Source organism: Spinacia oleracea, chromosome 3 (genome assembly GCF_020520425.1).
Source record: "Spinacia oleracea cultivar Varoflay chromosome 3, BTI_SOV_V1, whole genome shotgun sequence".
Taxonomy (NCBI): Eukaryota; Viridiplantae; Streptophyta; class Magnoliopsida; order Caryophyllales; family Amaranthaceae; genus Spinacia; species Spinacia oleracea.
In genome coordinates this window covers 155,539,984-155,560,880 of record NC_079489.1, presented here as the reverse complement: position 1 = coordinate 155,560,880, position 20,897 = coordinate 155,539,984, and the positions used below count along the sequence as shown (strand labels likewise).

The 20,897-nt window shown below is 35.7% G+C and overlaps 3 protein-coding genes across 3 annotated transcripts; 2 read left to right on the top strand and 1 right to left on the bottom strand.

Moving 5' to 3' along the window:
* The first annotated feature begins 1,267 nt into the window (after positions 1 to 1,267).
* On the top strand, positions 1,268 to 2,521 carry LOC130470199 (uncharacterized). The gene has a single exon (XM_056839840.1). It carries the CDS (start codon positions 1,268 to 1,270, stop codon positions 2,519 to 2,521), a length of 1,254 nt encoding a protein of 417 aa, XP_056695818.1.
* A 1,369-nt stretch (positions 2,522 to 3,890) lies between these two features.
* LOC110798901 (thioredoxin H1) lies at positions 3,891 to 7,410 on the top strand. Its single transcript, XM_022004100.2, has 3 exons — positions 3,891 to 4,114; positions 6,821 to 6,943; positions 7,031 to 7,410. The coding sequence occupies exons 1-3, from the start codon at positions 4,028 to 4,030 to the stop codon at positions 7,178 to 7,180; spliced, it is 360 nt and encodes a 119-aa protein (XP_021859792.1). The 5' UTR covers positions 3,891 to 4,027; the 3' UTR covers positions 7,181 to 7,410.
* A 562-nt stretch (positions 7,411 to 7,972) lies between these two features.
* Positions 7,973 to 17,179, bottom strand: LOC110798905 (beta-galactosidase 3). Its single transcript, XM_022004104.2, has 19 exons — positions 16,811 to 17,179; positions 16,611 to 16,706; positions 16,342 to 16,454; positions 16,013 to 16,079; positions 15,816 to 15,908; positions 14,761 to 14,904; positions 14,264 to 14,352; positions 14,056 to 14,161; positions 13,891 to 13,978; positions 13,091 to 13,209; positions 12,808 to 12,972; positions 12,516 to 12,700; positions 11,965 to 12,074; positions 11,717 to 11,826; positions 11,053 to 11,163; positions 10,852 to 10,965; positions 10,561 to 10,763; positions 9,584 to 9,923; positions 7,973 to 8,489 (listed from the first exon to the last, which is right to left on the bottom strand). The coding sequence occupies exons 1-19, from the start codon at positions 16,964 to 16,966 to the stop codon at positions 8,331 to 8,333; spliced, it is 2,568 nt and encodes an 855-aa protein (XP_021859796.1). The 5' UTR covers positions 16,967 to 17,179; the 3' UTR covers positions 7,973 to 8,330.
* Between the last annotated feature and the right edge of the window lie 3,718 nt (positions 17,180 to 20,897).

The window sequence follows — 20,897 nt, the reverse complement described above, 5'->3', positions numbered from 1 at the left end:
AGGTTTTGATAGTAGTACTTGTGACCCTTTCTTAGCTTTACTCTTTGAATACAAAAGCATTCATATATACATTGAACATAAAATCAAACCCACCTACAACTTTAACCTAAACAGGAGTGCAGGAGGGGGAGGAGGGAGAGGTAGCTTCCTTGAGTTGTTGAATACTGATGTGGTTGACTTAAATTCTGATTATGTGGAACCACCTTTTACAGTACTCCCACCCAAACAAACTGAAACTCAACCTGAACCTCAACCTGAACCTCAAATTCAACCTCAAAATGTGCCTCAACCTGAAATTGATTATGATTCAGAGGGTACAGATGAAGATGATGATGAGTTAGCCACTGCTAGGTCTAAGATATCTGATGATATGAGAAGGTAAAAGGCTTATTTTGAGGAGTTAGTAATGCTGAAAAAACTAGAAGAAAGTAAAGTAGAAGGTGGTCTGAATTTGGGGGATGACTTTGATGGATACAGTGACTTAGACAGCCCTAGTGAGTCAGAAGATGAGGATGATGTTGGTTACTTAGTTGCACCACAACACCATAAGAGGGGGAGAGGGAAACAGAAGCAAAACAACACTGAAACTGAAGAGAGGGAAGCCACTTTTTATGTTGGGCAACAGTTTGAGAATCCAAAGACATTTAGGAAAGAAATCATAGATTATTCAATTGATAAAGGAAGAAACATTCCATTTTCTAAAAATGATTCCACTAGGGTTTGTGCAGAGTGTGAGCACAAAGATAAAGGTTGTAAATGGAGAATTTGGGCTTCATGGGAGAGAGGAAGAAGGTCATTTACAGTGAAAACATTTGTCAGTGAGCACACTTGTGGTAGGACACCTATCATTAAGAAGATGACTTCACATTGGATTGCAGAACACTACCAGAATCTGTTTAAGGTTAACCCTTACACGAGAGTGCAAGATATTCAGGAAACCATTTGGTTAGAAAAGGGTATAAGGGTGAGCAAAGACAAGGCTGCCAGGGCTAGGAGAAGGGGTCAAGCACTCATTGTTGGTGAATACAAAGAGCAGTATGCATTACTCCCAAGGTATGCAGCTGAGATACTAAGAAGCAATCCAGGGAACACAGTGAAGTTGAAGTTGGATGCAAATGTGTTTGACAGACTGTATTTGTGTTTTGAGGCACTTAGGAAAGGGTTCTTGGCAGGATGCAGACCTTTCATATCACTTGATGGATGTTTCTTAAAGGGACCATTTGGGGGTCAATTGTTAGTAGCAGTAGGGAGGGATGGAAACAATCAAATGTTCCCTTTGGCTTGGGCTGTTTGTGAGGTTGAGAGCACTGACACATGGAGTTGGTTTCTAGAACTTCTAGCTACTGATTTAGGCACTAGTGAAGGAGCAGGGTACACTTTCATGTCTGACCAACAAAAGGGTTTACTTGCTGCTGTGTCAAATGTGTTTCCACAAGCTGAAAGTAGGGTGTGTGCAAGGCATGTGTACTGTAACTTTAGGGGAGTGTTTGGAGGTGGTTTAGAGTACAGAAAACAATTTTGGACTATTGCAAAAAGCAACACAGTAAATCACTTCAATGAAAACATTGAAGTAATGAGGGGTATTTCACATGAAGCTGCTGAAGACCTACTGAAAAGGAACTACAAGAAATGGTGTAGGGCATTCTACACTCCATTATCCTGTTGTGACAGTGTAGACAACAACATGAGTGAGGTGTTTAATGCATACATCTTGAGTGCAAGGCACAAGCCTATTATTACCATGTTGGAAGATATCAGAGAGGGTTTGATGGAAAGACTGCATAAGAAAAGAGATTTCATAGGGAAAAAGGAGATAATGTTGTGTCCTAGGATCCAAATTCAGTTAGAGAAACACAAAATTTGGGCTAGGGGTTGGAATGCATATTGGGATGGTAGGTTTTGCTATGGAGTAAGAGAAGGTGCAACACAGGTTAAGTATGTGGTGGATCTGAACCAACATACTTGCAGTTGCAATGCATGGCAGGTGAGTGGGATTCCATGCAAACATGCAATTGTTGCTATATGGAATAAAGTATACCACCCAGAACAATATGTCAATGCATATTTCTGCAAACAGACCTACATGAAGGCATATGAATTTTTGTTAGAGCCTTTAAATGGTCCTCAAGAGTGGCCTACTTCTGATAGCATTGTTGTGGCTCCAAAGGTGAAAAAGGTCAATGGAAGACCTAAAACAAAGAGGAGATATGGTGTTGGAGAGGTAACTGCATCTGGTAAGCTGAAGAGAACAGGTTGTTCTATGAAATGCAGCTTATGTGGTGTGATAGGCCACAACAAAAGGGGTTGCAAGAATGCCCCTAAGCAACAACAACACAGCAACAATCATGCTACTGCAGAGCAGACCACACCACAGCAACAACACCCAAGAACCAGTTCAGCTATACCAATGCACAATAGGGGTGTGGGTATTTATACCTACCCAAATGGGTATCAAAGAATAGCTACTGTAAGTCATTCAATATACTCAAATTCTTTCTTACATGTTACTTTACTGTACTGAAGCCAACTTGTTCCTAATTTGTTTTAATTAATGCAGCCTATATCACAACACTTCCCCACACCACAGAGGCAAAGACCTCCTGCAACTTTCTATTCTGATCATGGGGGTGAGCAAACCATCTACTCCTTCCCTGCACATGACTTCCCATTGTCACAGACTCAACCAAGTCAAGGACACACAATATCAAGCCAAGCATTGCAGGATCTTGCAATGGCTAGAAGATTAGAAAAAAGACCATGAGGTTAGATTTTATTGAATTTAAAGTCTTCATTACATTTCATTAGTGCAGATCATTACATTTTACCTACCCACTTAACCCACTTAACTTAAAACAAACCAGATAAAAAAAAACAGAACCACTAGGATTACAACCCACACTTCACATTTCACACTAATAGGTCTTCTCATCTTGCTCATCACATAGTCTGCCTCCCTCTTCCTTGCATAATTGTTAGCTTCACTAAGTTTTGTCCTAAAACTATCAACTTCAGCAGCAAGGCTTTGTTTATCTTGCATTAACCCTAGTATGACAATTGTTTGCCAAGTTGTTGGTTCTTGTTCATCAATCCATCTAAAAAAGATGCAACCCCTTCTGTTTGTTTCAACATCATAATCTGGACAAGCAATGAACCTCCTTCCAGGATTTTCTTTTGTCCATGCCTTTTGAATGGATACTGTGAATCCACAGTAGCACCTCTTAGGGTGTTCATTATCACCATTGTTGAACAAAGAGATAGCCCTGTTCATCATTCTGCAAATAAATTACGTTTTAATAATTTATTCCTAAATATGTTTAATTATTGTTAAAATAAGCTAACTTAAGATTTACAAAAAAATGGCAGAAAAATACCTTTTTATGTTGAGAAGAGTCAGCTATGGTGGAGCAACAGAGAAAAAACACAGAGTAGAAGATGGAGAAGAAAGAATTTTTTGTTTAAGTGTTTTGTTGTTGTTTTGATGTGCATGGAATGTTAAATACTTTGTTTTTTGAGAGCCTCAACGGCTATATTTTTGTAAAAAGCTAACTGAAATGAATTTCCCTTTATTTAATTATTGGTAAATGGTAAATGTAACTGTTTTTTTGTCGTTTAGTGCCTTTTATTTAGTTTCCTTTTAATTTAAATGCATTTTAACGGACGTTAGTGACGGAAAACAAAAAGCAGCGGATTCCATCCAAACGCAGGGACCTAAATGCTCCTTTTGAAACTTGAAGGACCTAACTGCTCCTTTTGGCAAAGTTTAGGGACCTGCAGATCTATTCACTCTTCAATTTGGTCAGACTGCCCTTTAGCTCCTCCAGTGAAGCCGTCTTTGCGTACCATTAACGCACAATTTCTTTTTTTTACCAAATCAGGAAAGAATACTGCCAAAAACGAATACGACAAATATTCCACGAACCTTATATTTCGGATTTGCAGATCACCTGCTTACCATTACCGCTCCAACAAATATTTTCTCTGCAAAATCCTGTTCTAGAGAGAGAAAACGAAGAGAGAAGAAGAAGAAATGGGAGAAGAAGGACAAGTAATCAGCTGTCATACCGTTCAGGCATGGGAAGAGCAGCTTGCCAAGGCCAATGAATCCAAACAGCTGGTATTTTTCTGTCAATTATTATAACTTTTGTTTTTGCATTTCGATGTTGTTGAATCGTTTTTGTTTTTCCCGATTTTAATTAGAATTATTATCAATTGTGTTTGATTTTTCGTCGTATTGGTTCGTTATCTAGCTTGTTCGATTCTTCGTATTGGTTGTTGAATCATTTTTGTTTTTCCCGATTTAATTAGAATTATTATCAATTGTGTTTGATTTTTCGTCGTATTTGTTCGTTATCTAGCTTGTTCGATTCTTCGTATTGGTTGTTGAATCATTTTTGTTTTTCCCGATTTTATTGGAATTATCCATTGTGTTTGATTTTTCGTCGTATTTGCTTGTTATCTTGTTTGATTCGTTATGATCATGAAGAATTATTGTTTAGTTTTTGGACGTTTTCATGGAAAGCTGTTTTGATTGATTGAACATTTTGATATGCATTTGTTTGTTTGTTTTTATGTACTTGGGATCTTGTATTTTATAATCTGAGAATTTTTAATTTGTGTTATAATCGACTTTTAATTGTTTAGGTTAGGGTTTGCCTTTTTAATCAGATAGTCAGATGTCATTGTTAATCAAGGGAATTACACGAGATTTTTGTCTTACCATTGTTTGGATGTTTATAATATTTTTGTAATTGGTTTGTCTTTACTGGCTGGGTGGCTGTCAATCTGTCATGATTGGAGCAACTAGGATAACCTAGAATAATTATATGGAGTATTATTTTCATTAAACAAAATTGGTATTTGCTTTTACTGGATTATATTTGGTGGAGCTTTTTTTGGAGTTATGTAATGTGTTCACATGAATCACATCTTTGTTTATCTAATACGAGTAATATCATTAGTCGGGATGAAGGAATCATATGTGATGTGTTCACATCTTTGTTTATCTAATACAAGGAATTTATCATTGGGATGAAGGCGTAAACCATAATGTTACTTATACTTTTCTTTTTGATTGAACTCATTGGTAACAATGTGAAATGACTATGTCACTTTGGGACAATGATTCACCCTTCGGGCATGCTTGAATTAGGGTAATGTGTTGGAGGTGTCATTAATAAGCCGCAAGACAATGAAAATGAACGAGGGGAAAGTAAGGTGGTTGTAGATGGGGTGAACTATTGCTTTTGTAAGCAGGAGTGAGCAATGGGTGGGGATGCAATTACCACGGAATGAGAGTAATAGTACCACTTCCCCGTGCTCCCTCATCTTTCATCACCTTCAACCCTCTTCATTCTCTTGATTTTCTCTCCTATTACTTCCCTCTCCAAACATGCCCTAAGAGTTTGGTAACCCTTACATAACTCCATCGTAATTGGTTATATCACCTTCAAAAATTGTTTATGACATTTTCACTATATGGTACGGAGTACTAGTTATTTGCATTTATGATACTTTTCTATTTATCCTCTTATATGGGGTTTGTCAACCTTAATCTTTCAGACTTTAATGGAACATGTTAAAGTCATTTGTAGTGTTCTATGAAGATGCGGAGATCATTGTCATTAATGCAATAAACTATAGATATAATGCCATATGATTCACTATGTTTGGAGTTATGGACTGATTACACTGAAAGGGGAGTGTATAGTTTGTCCTGTAAAACATGGGAACCGAATTGATGGAAAAGGATTACATAGAGTAAAAACTGCATTTGGACGGAGAATATATGTTGCAATTGAAGATATTTCAATATCAAAACTACCAATTGGATGCAACAATCGTGTTTTACAAAGCCATAGTATTGGGTTTGACCGTGTACCAGGGGAACATGTTGCTGAATTAATCACTTACCTAACCTAGGTGAGACAAAGTACATCAGTACATGTGACTTCAATTGATCGAATTTTGGTAGAACTTGTGAAGTGAAAGTCAATACTCTCAATAGCCCTTAGGCCCCTTACTCAGAATGAAGTATGAACATGTTTTCCTTGCACTCTCTTATAGTAGTTTCTAGTGAGATGATTCAAGGAAAATGTGCTGGTTGACTTTGGACAGAAAGTTAACTTGAGATTATAATTTCACGGATTTCCCTTCCTCTTTCCTTATTAGCTAATCAAACAAACTAAAAATGGTTATATTTTTCATCCTGACCGATCAAAATACTTACATTAGACTGAAAAGGCTGGACTCCTCTACTTAATAGATCAAAATCTGAAGCTGTAATTACTCTTTGGTAGATAATTTTGCATTCATGACTCAGAAATGTGCACCTGTATGATTTGTTTCCTTTCTCTCGGAAGGGAAAAACGAGTGCAGGTATTTTTCAATTCAATTCAAAGGGGTTCACATGTCAGCTATTTTTCTGTTCTATTTGGCTATTTTTACCAGATTCCTCTTTCTATGGTTTTAGTTTGTTTCCTCTTTGCATATCTTCCTTATCTTCATTTTTTACTGGCCTCTATAGGAATTTAGGAAAACCGAACTAGCTGTTAGTGCAGGGTTGGCTATCCCTGACCCGACTCGAAACCGACCTGAAGTTACCGAGAGAAACCCGAACCCGACCTAAACCAAACCCGAATGGCCTGAAAAATCAATCCGATTTGACCCATTTATCATTTTTTTTATAGTAATATTAAGTTCTATAATATTTCTGATATTTTTTGACACAACTAGGAACCAAACCTGAACATGACCCATTGACCCGAATTGCCACCCTTTATTGCTATGTGCGTATCATTTATGAGTTTTCTACATTACACAGATGGTTGTTGATTTCACTGCTTCATGGTGTGGACCTTGCCGTTTAGTTGCACCCATCTTAGCCGAGCTTGCTAGAAAGCTTCCCCAAGTCATTTTTGTCAAGGTCGATGTGGATGAACTGAAGGTTTGATCAAAAACCTCTATTTCCTTTCTTTTTTCTTTTTCCTTTTTTCTTTGCTCAATAAAGTCCGTTTTTTTCTGCGTTCGACAGCAAGTTGCGAGTGATTGGGCAATCGAGGCAATGCCGACATTCATGTTCCTCCGAGAAGGCAAGATTGTCGACACTGTCGTGGGAGCAAAGAAGGAGGAGTTGCAGCAGACTGTTGCAAAGCATGTTGCTATTTCTACTGCTACTGCTTAAATTGGTCTGATGCCTAATAATGTGTTGGTTTCACTTAAAATGTTTTAGGTAGGAAGCAAACCGACCTTAATCATAAAGTAGTATTATGCTGATTTTACTTACCTGTGTTTATGTGGTACCATTATATACTAGTACTCTGTAATATGTTTGTTGCTCTTTGAACGAGATTTGGAACTTTTGATCTTGTTAAGTTGGAATATATTTACAGATTGTTAATGGTTGAAAAGAAATATTTTGGTTGTCTGATCAAACCTATATGCAGAAAAGAGGTAATCTTTGTATTCACCTTTTTCTTGTTAGTGTTCCTTCCGTTCCTTAAAACGTTTTCTGTTTTTCGATTAGGATGTTTTTAGAAACGTTTTTTGTTTCTACTTCAAGCCATAAACGTTTTCCACTTTCCCACAAGTTTGTGTCAAAAGAACAATTAAAAAATAAAATAGGAATGTTTTTTCTTACATACACCTGCTTTTTCTCACCCAATCATCTCCGCATCTATTTTTTTGTACTTTTTTTTATTAAACAATCATTAAATTTTGTACATTTCCAATAAAAGTACACATCAATGGTTGTTTTTTTACGTACAATTTTTTAATACCCGTATTTTTCACACAACGGGAAACGTTTTTGGTAGTGGAGGAGATTTTCGAAGGCCTTGCTCTACAAACTATTCGCCTAATTTTACCATGTTCAAGTTCATTTTCTAGTTTAATGGTTAAATATATACTTCATATTTTATTTTATTTAAAATATATATTATTCATTTCAAACTGTTACTAAAAATATATGAAAAAATTCACACCAAAATCTTTTAGGTATATAATATCATGCCCAAATAACAAAAAATAAAATACAAATTCACACCATATTCTTTCCCAACCCCTGTCTAAATGCCAGGGGCTAGAACTAGAATCATCAAACTTGCTAAACCTAACACAAAACTAATTTACAATTATAGAATAAGATAACCAAACACTTGAAAAAAAAGTTAAAACTATAATTTTCCCGCCCAAATGTCCTTTGAAAAGAGACTTTGGCACGGTCTAAAATCTAACTCTAATTAGCTATACTTCAAGCCCTAACTAATAAACTTACACTTTGAGGGGACTAATTTTTCCGTCCTTTCTCGTGTTTTCTATCGTGCAACGGTGATTCAATAGTGTATATTTGTTTGGTTAGTTGTCGTGGAAGCCGTGGACGTTGTTGAAGCACAGATTGCTTGAACTGATAATCGCTTCAACACGTTCGGACAAGGGTCTCCGAAATTGCTGTTTGTTACGGTCACTGCACAGCTTTGCTTCCCTACGCATTTCTGTTAGAGAAAACGAACGAGGAAATATCTCAGTACATGACTAGAAACAAAAGGGGGTTCATCGGTTTAAACCAGGACCTGGCCGGGCCAACTCGGACCGGCGGTCCGGTTATGCTTGGACAGTTGGACTGGATCGAAAAAACCGGTCCGGTTATGCTTGGACAGTTGGACTGGATCGAAAAAACCGGTCCGGACCGAAAACCGGTTTTTGGATGATTCTAGACCTAGAGACTGGACCGGTTATGCTTGGACCAGATCGAAAAAACCGGTCCGGACAGTTGTACACCTATCTCTATATTTTTTTATATTTTTTACAATAAAAAATAAACAAGTATATATATAGAAAACTACTTGTTTAACGCTATTTTTTGAAAGATAAAATAAAATATCTCATAATATAGTAATATTTCCTACATATCAAAGGAGGAAATTAACATTTTAAATAGCTTATATCATATTTTTTAAAGAAAAAACCAGACCGACCCAGATCGAAGACCGGTTTTTGGATAATTCAAGACCCGGACATGTTTGGACCGGTTGTACGCCTATCTCTATATTTTTTATGTTTTCTACAAAATACAGTAAAAAATAAACATGTAAACTAATTGTTTAACGCTATTTTTTGAAAGATAAAATAAAATATCTCATAATATGGTAATATTTCTTACGTATCAAAGGAGGAAAGTAACTTTTTAAATAGCTTATATTATATTGTTTAAAGAAAAAACTGGTCTGATCTAAAATCCGGTTCCATGGGGTTTTGGACCGGACCGAAGACCTAAAAATGATATTTCTCAACTTGGAGACTGGACCGATTGCCTCTGGTCCGGTACGGTCCGGTCCGAGGTCGGTCCTTTGGTTTGTTTTACGGTTTGATCCGATTTTATGGGGTTTAGGACCGGACCGGACCGGACCGGACCGGACCGATGACCAAAAAATAATATTTCTCAACTTGGAGACTGGACCGCTTGCCTCCGGTCCGAGGTCGGTCCTTCCGTTTGTTTTACGGTCTGGACTGATTTTTGCACACCCCTCTAGAATAGACTCGATGCAATAAAACCCTAAAAAGTACAAAACATAAGTCATATCAGTACCTTTTCTAAGACTGCAGATGAGGTAGTAGCATGGCAAGAACCCTTCATATATTTCCCACAAGTTCCAACAGGAGTTCCAAAGCTTGCAAATGCTATTGAAGAAATGTATTGGTTTGGAGCACAATGCAAATGGACTTTGGGTATGTAGAATTCCTGTGTTGTAGTACCATAGCTTTCAATCTGAAAGCTTTTAACGGTTCGGTGGGTTTCAGAGACCTGTGCACAAATTGTGTTCATTGATCTCTTCACAAGAGATATTTTGCTCGGGTCACCACCCGTTTCCTCAAACAGAACTATCAGATTTCTTGTAGGTTTTAACCAGGATCGAGGCACGTGGTACCTGCAAAAATCGAAATTATTAGCATATCAGTCTCTTGTTTAGTTTATGTTCTTAAAGATCTTTGGTTTGATTAGGATAGACCTGGTCGTCATGAGCCGGGCCGCTGGCCCGACCCGCCCACCCGAAAAATAGCGTGTTTGGGCAGAATTTTTAGGCACGTTTTCCCAACCCGGCCCGAAAATAGCAGGGTTTGGGCAGAATTTGTATCCCGTTTTTTGAACCGGGTCAGGCCCACCACGAATTGAAATTGGGGGGTGGCTTTTGGGCAACTCAAAATTGTAATTTTAGTTATCAATTTAGTCCGGCCGAATGGCCCGAAATCCCACTATTTTGGCCCGAATTAGCGGGTTTTGTGCAGAAAATTCGACCCAAAGTTTGACCCAGCGGCCTAGCCCGGTCCCACCTAATTGACAGAAATTTCAAGGCGTGGCACTGTCTGAACCTGGCCCGGCCCGCAATTTAATCAGGTCTAGACAATAGCTTCAAAGGTTAGCGGGTTTTGTGTAGAAAAATTTGACCCAAAGTTTGACCCGGCCTGGTCCAACCTAATGGGCTGAATTTTCAAGGTGTGTGGCCCGCCCTAAACCCGGCCCGGACGCAATTTAATCAGGTCTAGATAATGGCTTCAAAGGTTTACCATCTTTGGGAAGGCTTGCCGCATCCGACTTCACACTTGGGAGGTTGGAATCTCCCAGCATAGCTGCATCCATCACATTTACCACCAGCATAAGTTGTCCAATATCTTCCGATGCTTTCCCCGTTGATCCAAACTTGGCCTTTCCCCATACTTTGCATGTCCAAAGCCAACGGCTCTTTTCCTTCGGGTGCATCGAAGTAAGCCTACAATTTTTTCCCGAGTTGTGAATAATATTAGAGTCAAGTCACCAATTCAAACGAGAACTCGAAGGAGGAAATAAAATCAATGTACCTTGTGCCACATCAATGGCTGCTGGTCTTGCACAGCTATTTTACTGTCCATCCATTCTACCGTGGATATACCGTTTGGAGAAGCGAGATTCATGGACTCCCCCTTTAGACCGACCTGAAAGAAGATGCCTAATGTTACCAAAAAAGAATAGTTTGTTGGTTGGAACATATTTAAAGTATGGATTTGTACAACTTAAATCACCTGATATGTCCATTTCTCCCAGGATAAGTCAAGTTTTCCCTGATTAAGGCCGTGTAATACTACGGGGCCTAGGATTCCCGTTTCCCAATCTTCAAAATGTCCTCCCACGTTCTTCAACAATCAAACACAAAAAAATTAGTACGGGAATAATAAATAGGAAATTTTGTTTTTTACCACCTAAAAAAAATCAAAAAATTGTTCTTTACCATCTAAACAAACTAAAACTTGTATTTTACCACCTAAAAAAAATCAAAACTTGTTTTTTACGACTTGAAAATGGAAAAATAGATAAAACCGTTATGTGGGGGGCACAATATTTCTGAAATTTTCTCTTATTCCACGATTTCATGTCTTTAACTCCCTTTTTTCCCTTGCTTACTTCTCTTCCATGAATTCACATAATTTTTCTTCCCATTAATTCACAAAATTGACAAAATTCAATAGCATTATAGGGATTAGGGTGAAAGAGGTACGCCGTTACAAAAAGAAAATCAAAGAGGGAGTGTAAAAAAATGGAGGGAAATTGAATTATTAGCCCCCACAAAACGGTTTTATACATTTTTAACGTTTGCAGGTGGTAAAAAACAATTTATCTTAACAAATAGCAGGCAGAACTTTTGTTTCCCTACTGAGTTAAGAATCAGATTGCTAGAAGGATACATACTGGTAAACCAACTGCTATGCTCAGGAGAGCAATTTTGTTTGTTCCTGGCTGTAGATGCACTCTTTTGCTGAGGATGAATCTTCTACTTTTCCTTTCCCCAAAGGCAGATCCTGCAAATGGTTTTCAATGATTGAATCAGAAAAATTAAGTTACAACCGAAGCCGTTTTCTTTGAAACATTATCGCATTATGTAGTGTACAACTGAAGCCGTTTTCTTTGAAACATATCACATTATGCAGTGTACCTACCTATAAGCTGCCCATTTACAAAGGCATGAACAGCATGTCCTGTAGATTGCACTATGAGTGTGGGGAGTTGCCCGCCGTGAAAGAAAGACTCTGATGGATTAATATCAACACTGCAAGAACACCCCATCAAAGAAAATGACTTAAGAGTAAGACTTGGAGTTTGAATTCTCGAGTACGATAGAAGAATACATTAAAGCTCCGTTTGGTTTGGTGTAAAACGTTTTCAGTGCAAAATGATTTTCCAAAGGAAAACGCAATTCCAAACTAGTATTCCTTTGTCTGGTTCCTTAAAGGAAAATGGGAGAAAATGGTGAAGAATGAAGGGAAGGGCGAGGGACGTAAAGAGAAAAGAAGGAAAGGTGAAAAAGTGAAAAAGTGGTTTCCCTCCTTTTCATATGGAAAAGTTTTTCCACCTTTGTTTTTCATCCCTTGCCAAACCAAACAACGTAAAACGATTGAAAAGGGGAAAATCGATTTCCATAAAACCATTTTACACCCTACCAAACGGAGCCTAAGCCCATAGAAATAGCGAAAAGAATTGTCATGTGTACCTAGTTTTGTACCAGAGATAGTCGGTACTATCTCTGGTCATGTTAATCTGTTCTAAGAGACCAACGGCCGTTACTGTTGAGCTTGAGCCGTCATCTAAAGCTGATACATCTTCATTATAGCTCTCCCAAGAAAATATTTCTGTGTTGCTCGGCAACATTTCCATGTGCGATGTTTGTTCTCCTACCTGTAGTCATGTGTAACCAAGATTTTTACTACCTCATTCCAAATCAAGTGAATAATAATAACTCCACCTTATTTAAGCCTTTTTATCAGGATTTGCAGCGTACTTACTTTTGCAGTGTTGAAAACTACATTTCTGCAATCCGGGAGTATACTGATGGACCAAGGAGGTAAGCTATAGTGCCGATTATTGAACAGAACTCTCACACCAGATTCTGTGTCATAGTTTGAAAGAAAAGCTGCACAACCTCCTTTTTCTTGGTAAAATACATGAGCCTGAAAAAAAATTAACAGGGGTTTATACTTTGTATCAGTATATGCAGTTAAAAAAACAGAGAGAAATTTTTTGATATGCATAAGCGTGTTTCCTAGTTTCTGTAGGTCGAGGAGAAACCTGTTGATGATCTCCCAACTGAGTAACAATAGGATCCGCTGAAACTAGTGCTGGTTCACATAGCTTAATTGCTCTATGAAGTTCTTTTAGGTGACCATATTTTGGTTGCCGGATCAAACCTATATGCAGAAAAGAAGTAACCATTATATTCGCCTTTTCCTTCTTAGTACATACAAATAAGCAATCCAATGTAGAATTTCTGAAGGCCTTTAACTACTCCCTCTGTTTCAAAAAGATTGCTAACACTTTGACCATAATTATCAATAATTATCATGATGTAAAACAATCTTAAATTTTAATATTTACTCCCTCCGTCCCGGAATACTCGACCCCGTTTGACCGGCACAGAGTTTAAGGGATTTGAATTGACTTATTTAATTTAATAGGTAGTAGTTGATAGTGGGGTATTATTTTAATGTAGTTAGTGGGAGGTGGGTTAAGAGGTGGGGTTGGGGGAGAGTAGGGGTTGAATTTTTAATTATTTTTTGTATGGAGTAGGGGGTAGGTGGGTTAATAGGGGTGGAGTGAGAAATAATATAATATTGTTAGAATATTTCCATTTTTAGAAACAGGTCAAGTATTAAGGGACGGCCCGATAAGGAAAACAGGTCAAGTATTCCGGGATGGAGGGAGTATGAAAGTATATAATGAGATTAATTCGACGACATTTAACTTGATAACATTTGCTTTTAATAGATTAGTAAAATATATGGTCAAAGTTTGGTGGATGAATAATGGTAAAACTAAAAGTTTTTGAAACGGAGAAAGTACTTTTGATTGAAGAGATCTTCAACTCTTACCGTATTCATCAAGAGGAGCATCGTAGTCATAAGTAGTAGTGATAAATGGACCTCCAGCAGTTCGTCCGAAGTTTGTCCCACCATGGTACTGTTGTGACACGGTATTTGTTAAAAAGGTTTAACAAACATTGAACCCAAGGAAACTTGGTCTATAAAAGAATTTACCATGTAGTAATTGACAAAAGATCCTCCGGTTTGTATGAACCTTGCAACAGAAAAAGCCAAATCTTGTACGGGTCTTTGGTGACTGGGTCCTCCAAACTCGGTGAACCTGCTCATGATTCCACATCAAGACACTAATCTAATCCAATTCTCAGCATAATTTAGATGTTTAAATGTGAAGAAAAACAATTATATATCGAGAGAACCGTACCAGCCAGTCCAAGCCTCGGTCCAGAGCTTGGGTTTAAATTGTTTATTTGGTTTAAAATTATCGCAGTAGAAACCATTGCAAGTGTTTATCTGCCTCAGTAAGCAAAACAAACAAAAGCTTAATATGAGAATTTACAGCAGACAGCAATAGTCTTTGTTATACACAAGGATTAATGCCTTAAACAACATACTTCCTCCCCGTTCCTTAAATATTGCACCATGATTGATTATAAGCTATCCAACACATGACTTTGACTCTTAAAATCTCGAATTATGTATAAGTAAAATTTATAAAAATTTATATTTAGAAAATTTACCTATATCAATACAAATCTAACAAAATCCCATATGACTACCATTTTTCTAACGTATAAATCACAAAAGATGAACAAAGGTCAGGGTAGATAGCGTAAAAATTTAAATGGTGTGATATTTAGGGAATGGAGGAAGTGTATGCAAATCAAGAATCGGTGACTCGAATTGCAAGAATGTTCTCACCAGAGGATCAGGTGTTCCGTCGTCCTTGCACATGGTCCAAGGAACCCCTGTCTGCAAACTCTGAACCATGTTTGCAGCCCAATTCATGTAGTTATTCCCTTCTTGTCCAAGTCTCATTCTTAGTCTCCCGTATTCATTCTCAACCTAGCATGAACGAACCAAAAATCACACAATTTACATATAAAAAACATGTTTCATTATTATAACCGCCTAACCGACAAAATTAGTGAGGAGCATGACTTGTTGATTATGGAAAAGGATAGGCCGATAGAGTTTTTCCTGGTTGATTATGAAATACTTTGAAAGAGACACTAATTGGTGTTTTACCTTTTAGTGAAATGGAGAAATTAAGCCTTATTATATAGAATTAACAAACCTTAAATAGGATCATGTCAAAACTTGATAAACTTCATTAACATAACCTTCTAACCGACAAAATTAGTTAGGAGCAGGACTTGCATATAGGAAAAGGATAGGCCGATAAAGTTATTCCTGGGTGATTATGAGGTACGGAATTTACTTTGAAAGAGACACATTTTGTGTTTTACCTTTTACTCTATTAGTGAGAAATTGCCAAATGAAGCAATTAAGCCCATATTATAGAATTAACAAACCTTAAATAAGATCATATCAAAACTTGATAAAACCCATTGTTATTCCCGGGTGATTATGAGGTATGGAATTTACTTTGAAAGAGACACCTTTTGTGCTTTACCTACTCTATTAGTGAGAAATGGCCAAATGAAGCAATTAAGCCATATTATAGAATTAACAAACCTTAAGTACGATCATGTCAAAACTTGATAAACTCCACTTTTTATTCTTGGGTGATTATGAGGTATGGAATTTACTTTTGAAAGAGACACCTTTTGTGTTTTGCCTTTTACTCTATTAGTGAGAAATGGCCAAATGAAGCAATTAAGCCATATTATATAGAATTAATAAACCTTAAATAGGATCATGTCAAAAACTTGATAAACTCCCCTAACACCCACATTTCCACAAAAAATACAACAGTAATACTAATAGTTCAGTTTCAGTTTGCTAATTGTTACCTGTGCAAGAATAATCGGTCCGCCTTGAGACTCGAACAGGTTATGACTCTTAAGCAAGTTTACAATTTTCTCAGTGAATCCTTGCATTGCCATCTGCAGAATCCCATTCAATGATTATCAATCAAACTTTAGATTAAGAACTACAGAATATTATTTGACAAATAACAGATGAAAGTGTAAAAAATTCAGATTCCAACCTTGAAGGGTTCATTATCAGTTCTGAAACTGATACCTGGTACATACTTCAACCATACAGGAAACCCACTACAAAACCCACAAAATCTGTATTAGAATAATACTCACAAATTGACCCCTTTTATCATTTTAGTCCTATTCCTTGAATTCCAATAAAGACTGATTATTCTTGTCAAAAAACAAAAAAAAAAAAAAAAAAAAAAAGACTGATTACTCAATTAGTTGCATCATTTGTAAAAGAAATCCAATTTAATCTACATCATTTGTACATTTGCAGTTCTCTCAACCAAAAAAAAAACTAAGTGTATAGAGAATTAAGAGAATTAGTTACCCAAAATTCCACTCAGCACAGACATAAGGTCCAACTCTGAGATGAACATAGAGTCCAGCTTTCTGTACAATCTTTAAGAATCTAACCAAATCATATCTTCCTTCAAAATTGTACTGAAACAAATTCAATTCCACCAAATCAAAAACCCCATTTCAGCCATAATGACAAAAATGTAAACCCAGTAAAATTAATCAAATAAATAATTACTTAATTAACTCAACAGGTAAAATAAATGGAAAAAAAATAAATGGGGTACAGAAGTAAAGTACATTGCCAGGAGAAGGCTCATGAACATTCCAAAAAACATAGGTATCAATTACATCCAACCCTCCATTTTTGGCCTTCATTATCAGATCTTCCCACATCTACATTAAACCCAAAAAAAAAAGTTAAAAAATACAGTAATTAAGAAGAAGAAAAAAAACCCAGAAAATTACAGTAAAAAGATGAAGTTCATATATAAACATACATCAGGAGTGCTTCTGGGGTAATGTATTGAACCAGACATCAAGATTCTTCTTTGGCCATTAATTAAAAGTGCTTTGCTATCATAAGTAACACTACATTGTATCAATTTGGTGTTTATAAACACAATTAGTGCCCAAAATAACACTAAAGATTTCATCTTTTTGCTGCTAATTTAGATGGGAATGTGAGCAAGAAGAAGAAGAGTAAAGAGATCAGAGATGAAGGGTCTCTTTCTCTCTCTTCTCTCTCTCACTACTGAAATTTGGTGTTGGGAATAGCAAAATGAGAGATTTGGTTATATAAACACAAAAGATGAGCTCACACACACTCTCACGTTTCATACAGCTTTGCGTTTTTCAGTATTTGTCAATGCGTGTCAATTTCAGAATTACTAATGGTCTAATATGCTGTTAATTATGGAGTACTCCCTCCGTCTCTTTTTGTTTTCTTACGTTTTTATTTTTGGGTATTTTAAAATGTTCTTTACATTTTCTTTTATATTATCCCATAAATAACTTAGTATTCTATCAAAATTTGTGTCCAATCATTATTTTAACCAATCAAATTCATTGACTCATTTAATTTCTCACACTTTGGAACATTAAATTTTTCTCATTTCCCAATATCAGAATTTTGATAAAAGTGAAAACATTATAAATAAACGTAATTTATCTCGTTTTAATAAAAAAAATTAAGGGATTTCAATGCAAATTAATTATTCGTTAAAACGCATGAAAAATACCAAACGTAAAAAAACAAAAAAAGGACGGCGGGAGTATAATTTTATTTTATTTTATTTTTTAAAGGGAAAAGAGGAAAAGGGAAGAAAGAAATAGTGACAAAAAAGAGCATTAAATCCGGTCCACTTTGCAATCGAAATATACGGAAATAAAATATTAACCTAAGTACTTGTGATTATGATTTGTTTAGTCAAAGCAAGATTTAGACCTGACCCCTTTTTGTGTTTGTTTTTTTATATGGATCTCGCTTTGGTATACTTGTATTTAGATTTTAGAGTCTGTTTATTTTAACTGATCGGTCGTTTCATTCACCTGATTTTAGTTTATTTTTCGCGAAATTTAGAATTTGTTTTAATTATAAATTATACTTGGTTAACACCGGAAGTGATCAAAGTGCGGATTAGGTTAGGCTTTAACACAAAAAATAATGCTCTAACCTATAAGTTTGGTACGTGTTTTCGTGTCAAAACGGACAAGTTGGACTCGGGATTTTGTCTAAAATGCGTATTTGAGGTTGTCCAAAGCCACACTTTTTCGGGACGGGTCGGGCTATGGTCGATCAGGCCTAGTCGTCTAGGAAAGTCTTACTTTTTCTTAACTTATCTAAACTTATTTCGTGAGAACAAAGCCTTATTTTTATTTATTTAAGAAAAAATAAGGTTGATAGTTTCTCCATCTTTTAGTACTAAAACACATTGATGCGGATCTTGTTAGATTTTTCTCTATGTATTTTTCAAATTTCAACTTTTTACAAATTTTTGTGTCAAATAAATAAGGTATTAATGATCAACGTTGTACATTGAAATGCGTGAAAATAACCAGTGTGTAAGAAAACAAAATAAAAGAAGTATATTCAATAAGCTAGCAAAATTAACTTCTTCAGTAACAAGTTCTAGTCGGACAAATTTTCTTGGCCGTCGTAGGCCAGAAATAGTCTAATTTTTTCGGAAATTGGACTATTTTCGACCCTTCCCCTTCATTTAATTCAGTTATTGTCTCATAAATTCAATAAATTTTCACCATATAGGCGGAGTTCGTCCTTGTTCATTAGTCTCCCTATGGTGGAGTTAGTATTAGTATGTTTGTTTTGTCGTTCAATGGATTTATGTATAATTGGTTCGTTGGTAAAGTTTTATGCGGGATCGCAACAAATATCAAATTTTCGAGTACATTCAGATGAATCAAGTGGAAATCATCATCGCGGCTACAACAAACCGTTAGACCCTCTCTCTGAAAAGGTTGCATGTTCCAACGTTATATACGGGAGACGTTCTACAGTGCAAGATTCATTCAACGACCGTAGTTTTGATGAAGGAAACATTTATTTGATTTATTTTGTCATGTATTTGTTAGATCTGTATTTATCTTGTAGATGTCGTATGACTCTTTATTAATGAATTAATTTTTCTTTCTAAAAAATTTTTACAGTCAGACAGCTTGACATACAACTAATTTATTTTTTTTCAACAAAATAAGTTTTTTTTAAAACAAAATATTTACGCTAAAAATTTGTCAAAAACAATTCATTCTTTAGGCGTCCTGCTCAAAATAAGCAAATATCTCTATTAAGGCCATGTTTTTCTGAACTTTACTTGTCTAGATTGAACGGAACTCAATTGAATATAACTGCAATAAAGTCCGAAAAAACAAAGGCTAACTCAGAATAATACTACCTTTGATATGCAAAATAGTTCCTTCTTTTTTTATAAGAACACACCCTCTATTGGTATCAACTACGATGAGTTGGGAACATGCATGTAACCTGAGATCTACTGTAATTAAATTAGTAATTATTTTGTAATAAGGTTGCTGACTATATACTTCGTACTTGTTGCTATATATAGATCTTGTAATTGAAGATCATATTTTAAAAAGCTGGCCGTATTAATTAATGGGGTGATGATAAAGGTCACAAGTTGCGACAACATTTAGTTGTCGCAATCTTACGTGTCGTAGTTTAATTGGTACATATATGCGCCATGTAGGTTATGCGTCAGCGAAATATTTTTACTATGAAAATTTGTAAATAAGGTAATCGATATAAAGAAGGAAACAAATTAGAATATTAAGATTTTCTTACATTTTTTTGTAACATATATAATACGAAGTATGTTATATAAGTAAAATATTTTAATTTCCTATGTAAACCATGACACATAAGCATGGCATGTCATCATTGTGACACGACTTAAAGGTCGCATGTTGCGACCTTTATCATTTTCGTAATTAATGTTCGATTATATTGCTGCTAATAAATGGTGTGTGATTACCTTGTAATTTCCTTAAATAAGCAAGCAACATACAACTGTGTTGCTTCACTTATCTTCTGTACTGTATTTTTTTTGTTCGCAACTTGGTTTAATTAAATGTATTTATTATTGTGCTGCCCAAACATCCGTAATCAAGTTTAATCAAACTAATCTCCCCTTAAATTCTGATCGTTTACTTTTTGGGATTGTCAACTTTCCTCGAATTTAAGATGGATTTTCAGAATTGTCAAGTCTCCTCGAATCTAAGATGAAACTACTCCATAATGTACCCGTCTCTTTTTGTTTTTTTACGTTTGGTATTTTTCACGCGTTTTAACGAATATCTAGTATTTGGGCCCGGGCCATGCCCCGTATTATTTCGTGAATAACAATAATTATCATATTTTTAAAATGTAATTTTGTTTGATTTTGTTTTTTTTAAGATAATTTTTCTATATTATATTCATATTAATTTTGCATAGATAACATGTAAAAGATTATAGCTCAATTAGTTAATGGTCTAATGTTGAAAGTGGAGGTTGTGGGTTCAAATCTTATGCAAACCATATATCTCTTTTTTAAATGAAAGTGGATATATAACATGGATTTGTGGATTGAGGGAGAGCGCCACGTGGCATGTAAACGTTTGTTGAAACGCTTTTTAATATATAGTATAGATTAATTTGCATTGAAATCCCTCAATTTTTTTATTTAAACGAGATAAATTACGTTTATTTATAATGTTTTCACTTTTATCAAAATTCTGATATTGGGAAATGAGAAAATTTTAATGTCTCAATGGAAAAGTGTGAGAGATTAAATGACCAATAAATTTGATTGGTTAAAATAATGATTGGACACAAAATTTGATAGAATACTAGTAAGTTATTTATGTGATAATATAAAAAGAAATGTAAAGAACATTTTGAAATACCCAAAAAGGAAAACGTAAAAAACAAAAAGAGACGGAGAGAGTAGTATTCTGTATTATGTACTCCCTTCGTTTTACAAAATTATTTTCATTTGAAATTTTGGCGCTCTTCACAATGGAAGAAGATATTCTTTTTGTATTATTTTTTCAATACATAAGAAAATACAT

Bases quoted from the DNA above. Each gene is read 5' to 3' on its own strand.
- LOC130470199 (XM_056839840.1), top strand. From the start codon at position 1,268: ATGTTCCCTTTGGCTTGGGCTGTTTGTGAGGTTGAGAGCACTGACACA.
- LOC110798901 (XM_022004100.2), top strand. From the start codon at position 4,028: ATGGGAGAAGAAGGACAAGTAATCAGCTGTCATACCGTTCAGGCATGG. The intron at 4,115-6,820 runs GTATTTTTCTGT...TACATTACACAG, and splicing joins CCAATGAATCCAAACAGCTG to ATGGTTGTTGATTTCACTGC. The intron at 6,944-7,030 runs GTTTGATCAAAA...TGCGTTCGACAG, and splicing joins TCGATGTGGATGAACTGAAG to CAAGTTGCGAGTGATTGGGC.
- LOC110798905 (XM_022004104.2), bottom strand. From the start codon at position 16,966: ATGAAATCTTTAGTGTTATTTTGGGCACTAATTGTGTTTATAAACACC. The intron at 11,827-11,964 runs GTAGGTACACTG...AACCATTTGCAG, and splicing joins TGTAAATGGGCAGCTTATAG to GATCTGCCTTTGGGGAAAGG. The intron at 9,924-10,560 runs GTAAACCTTTGA...CGATTTTTGCAG, and splicing joins GGCAAGCCTTCCCAAAGATG to GTACCACGTGCCTCGATCCT.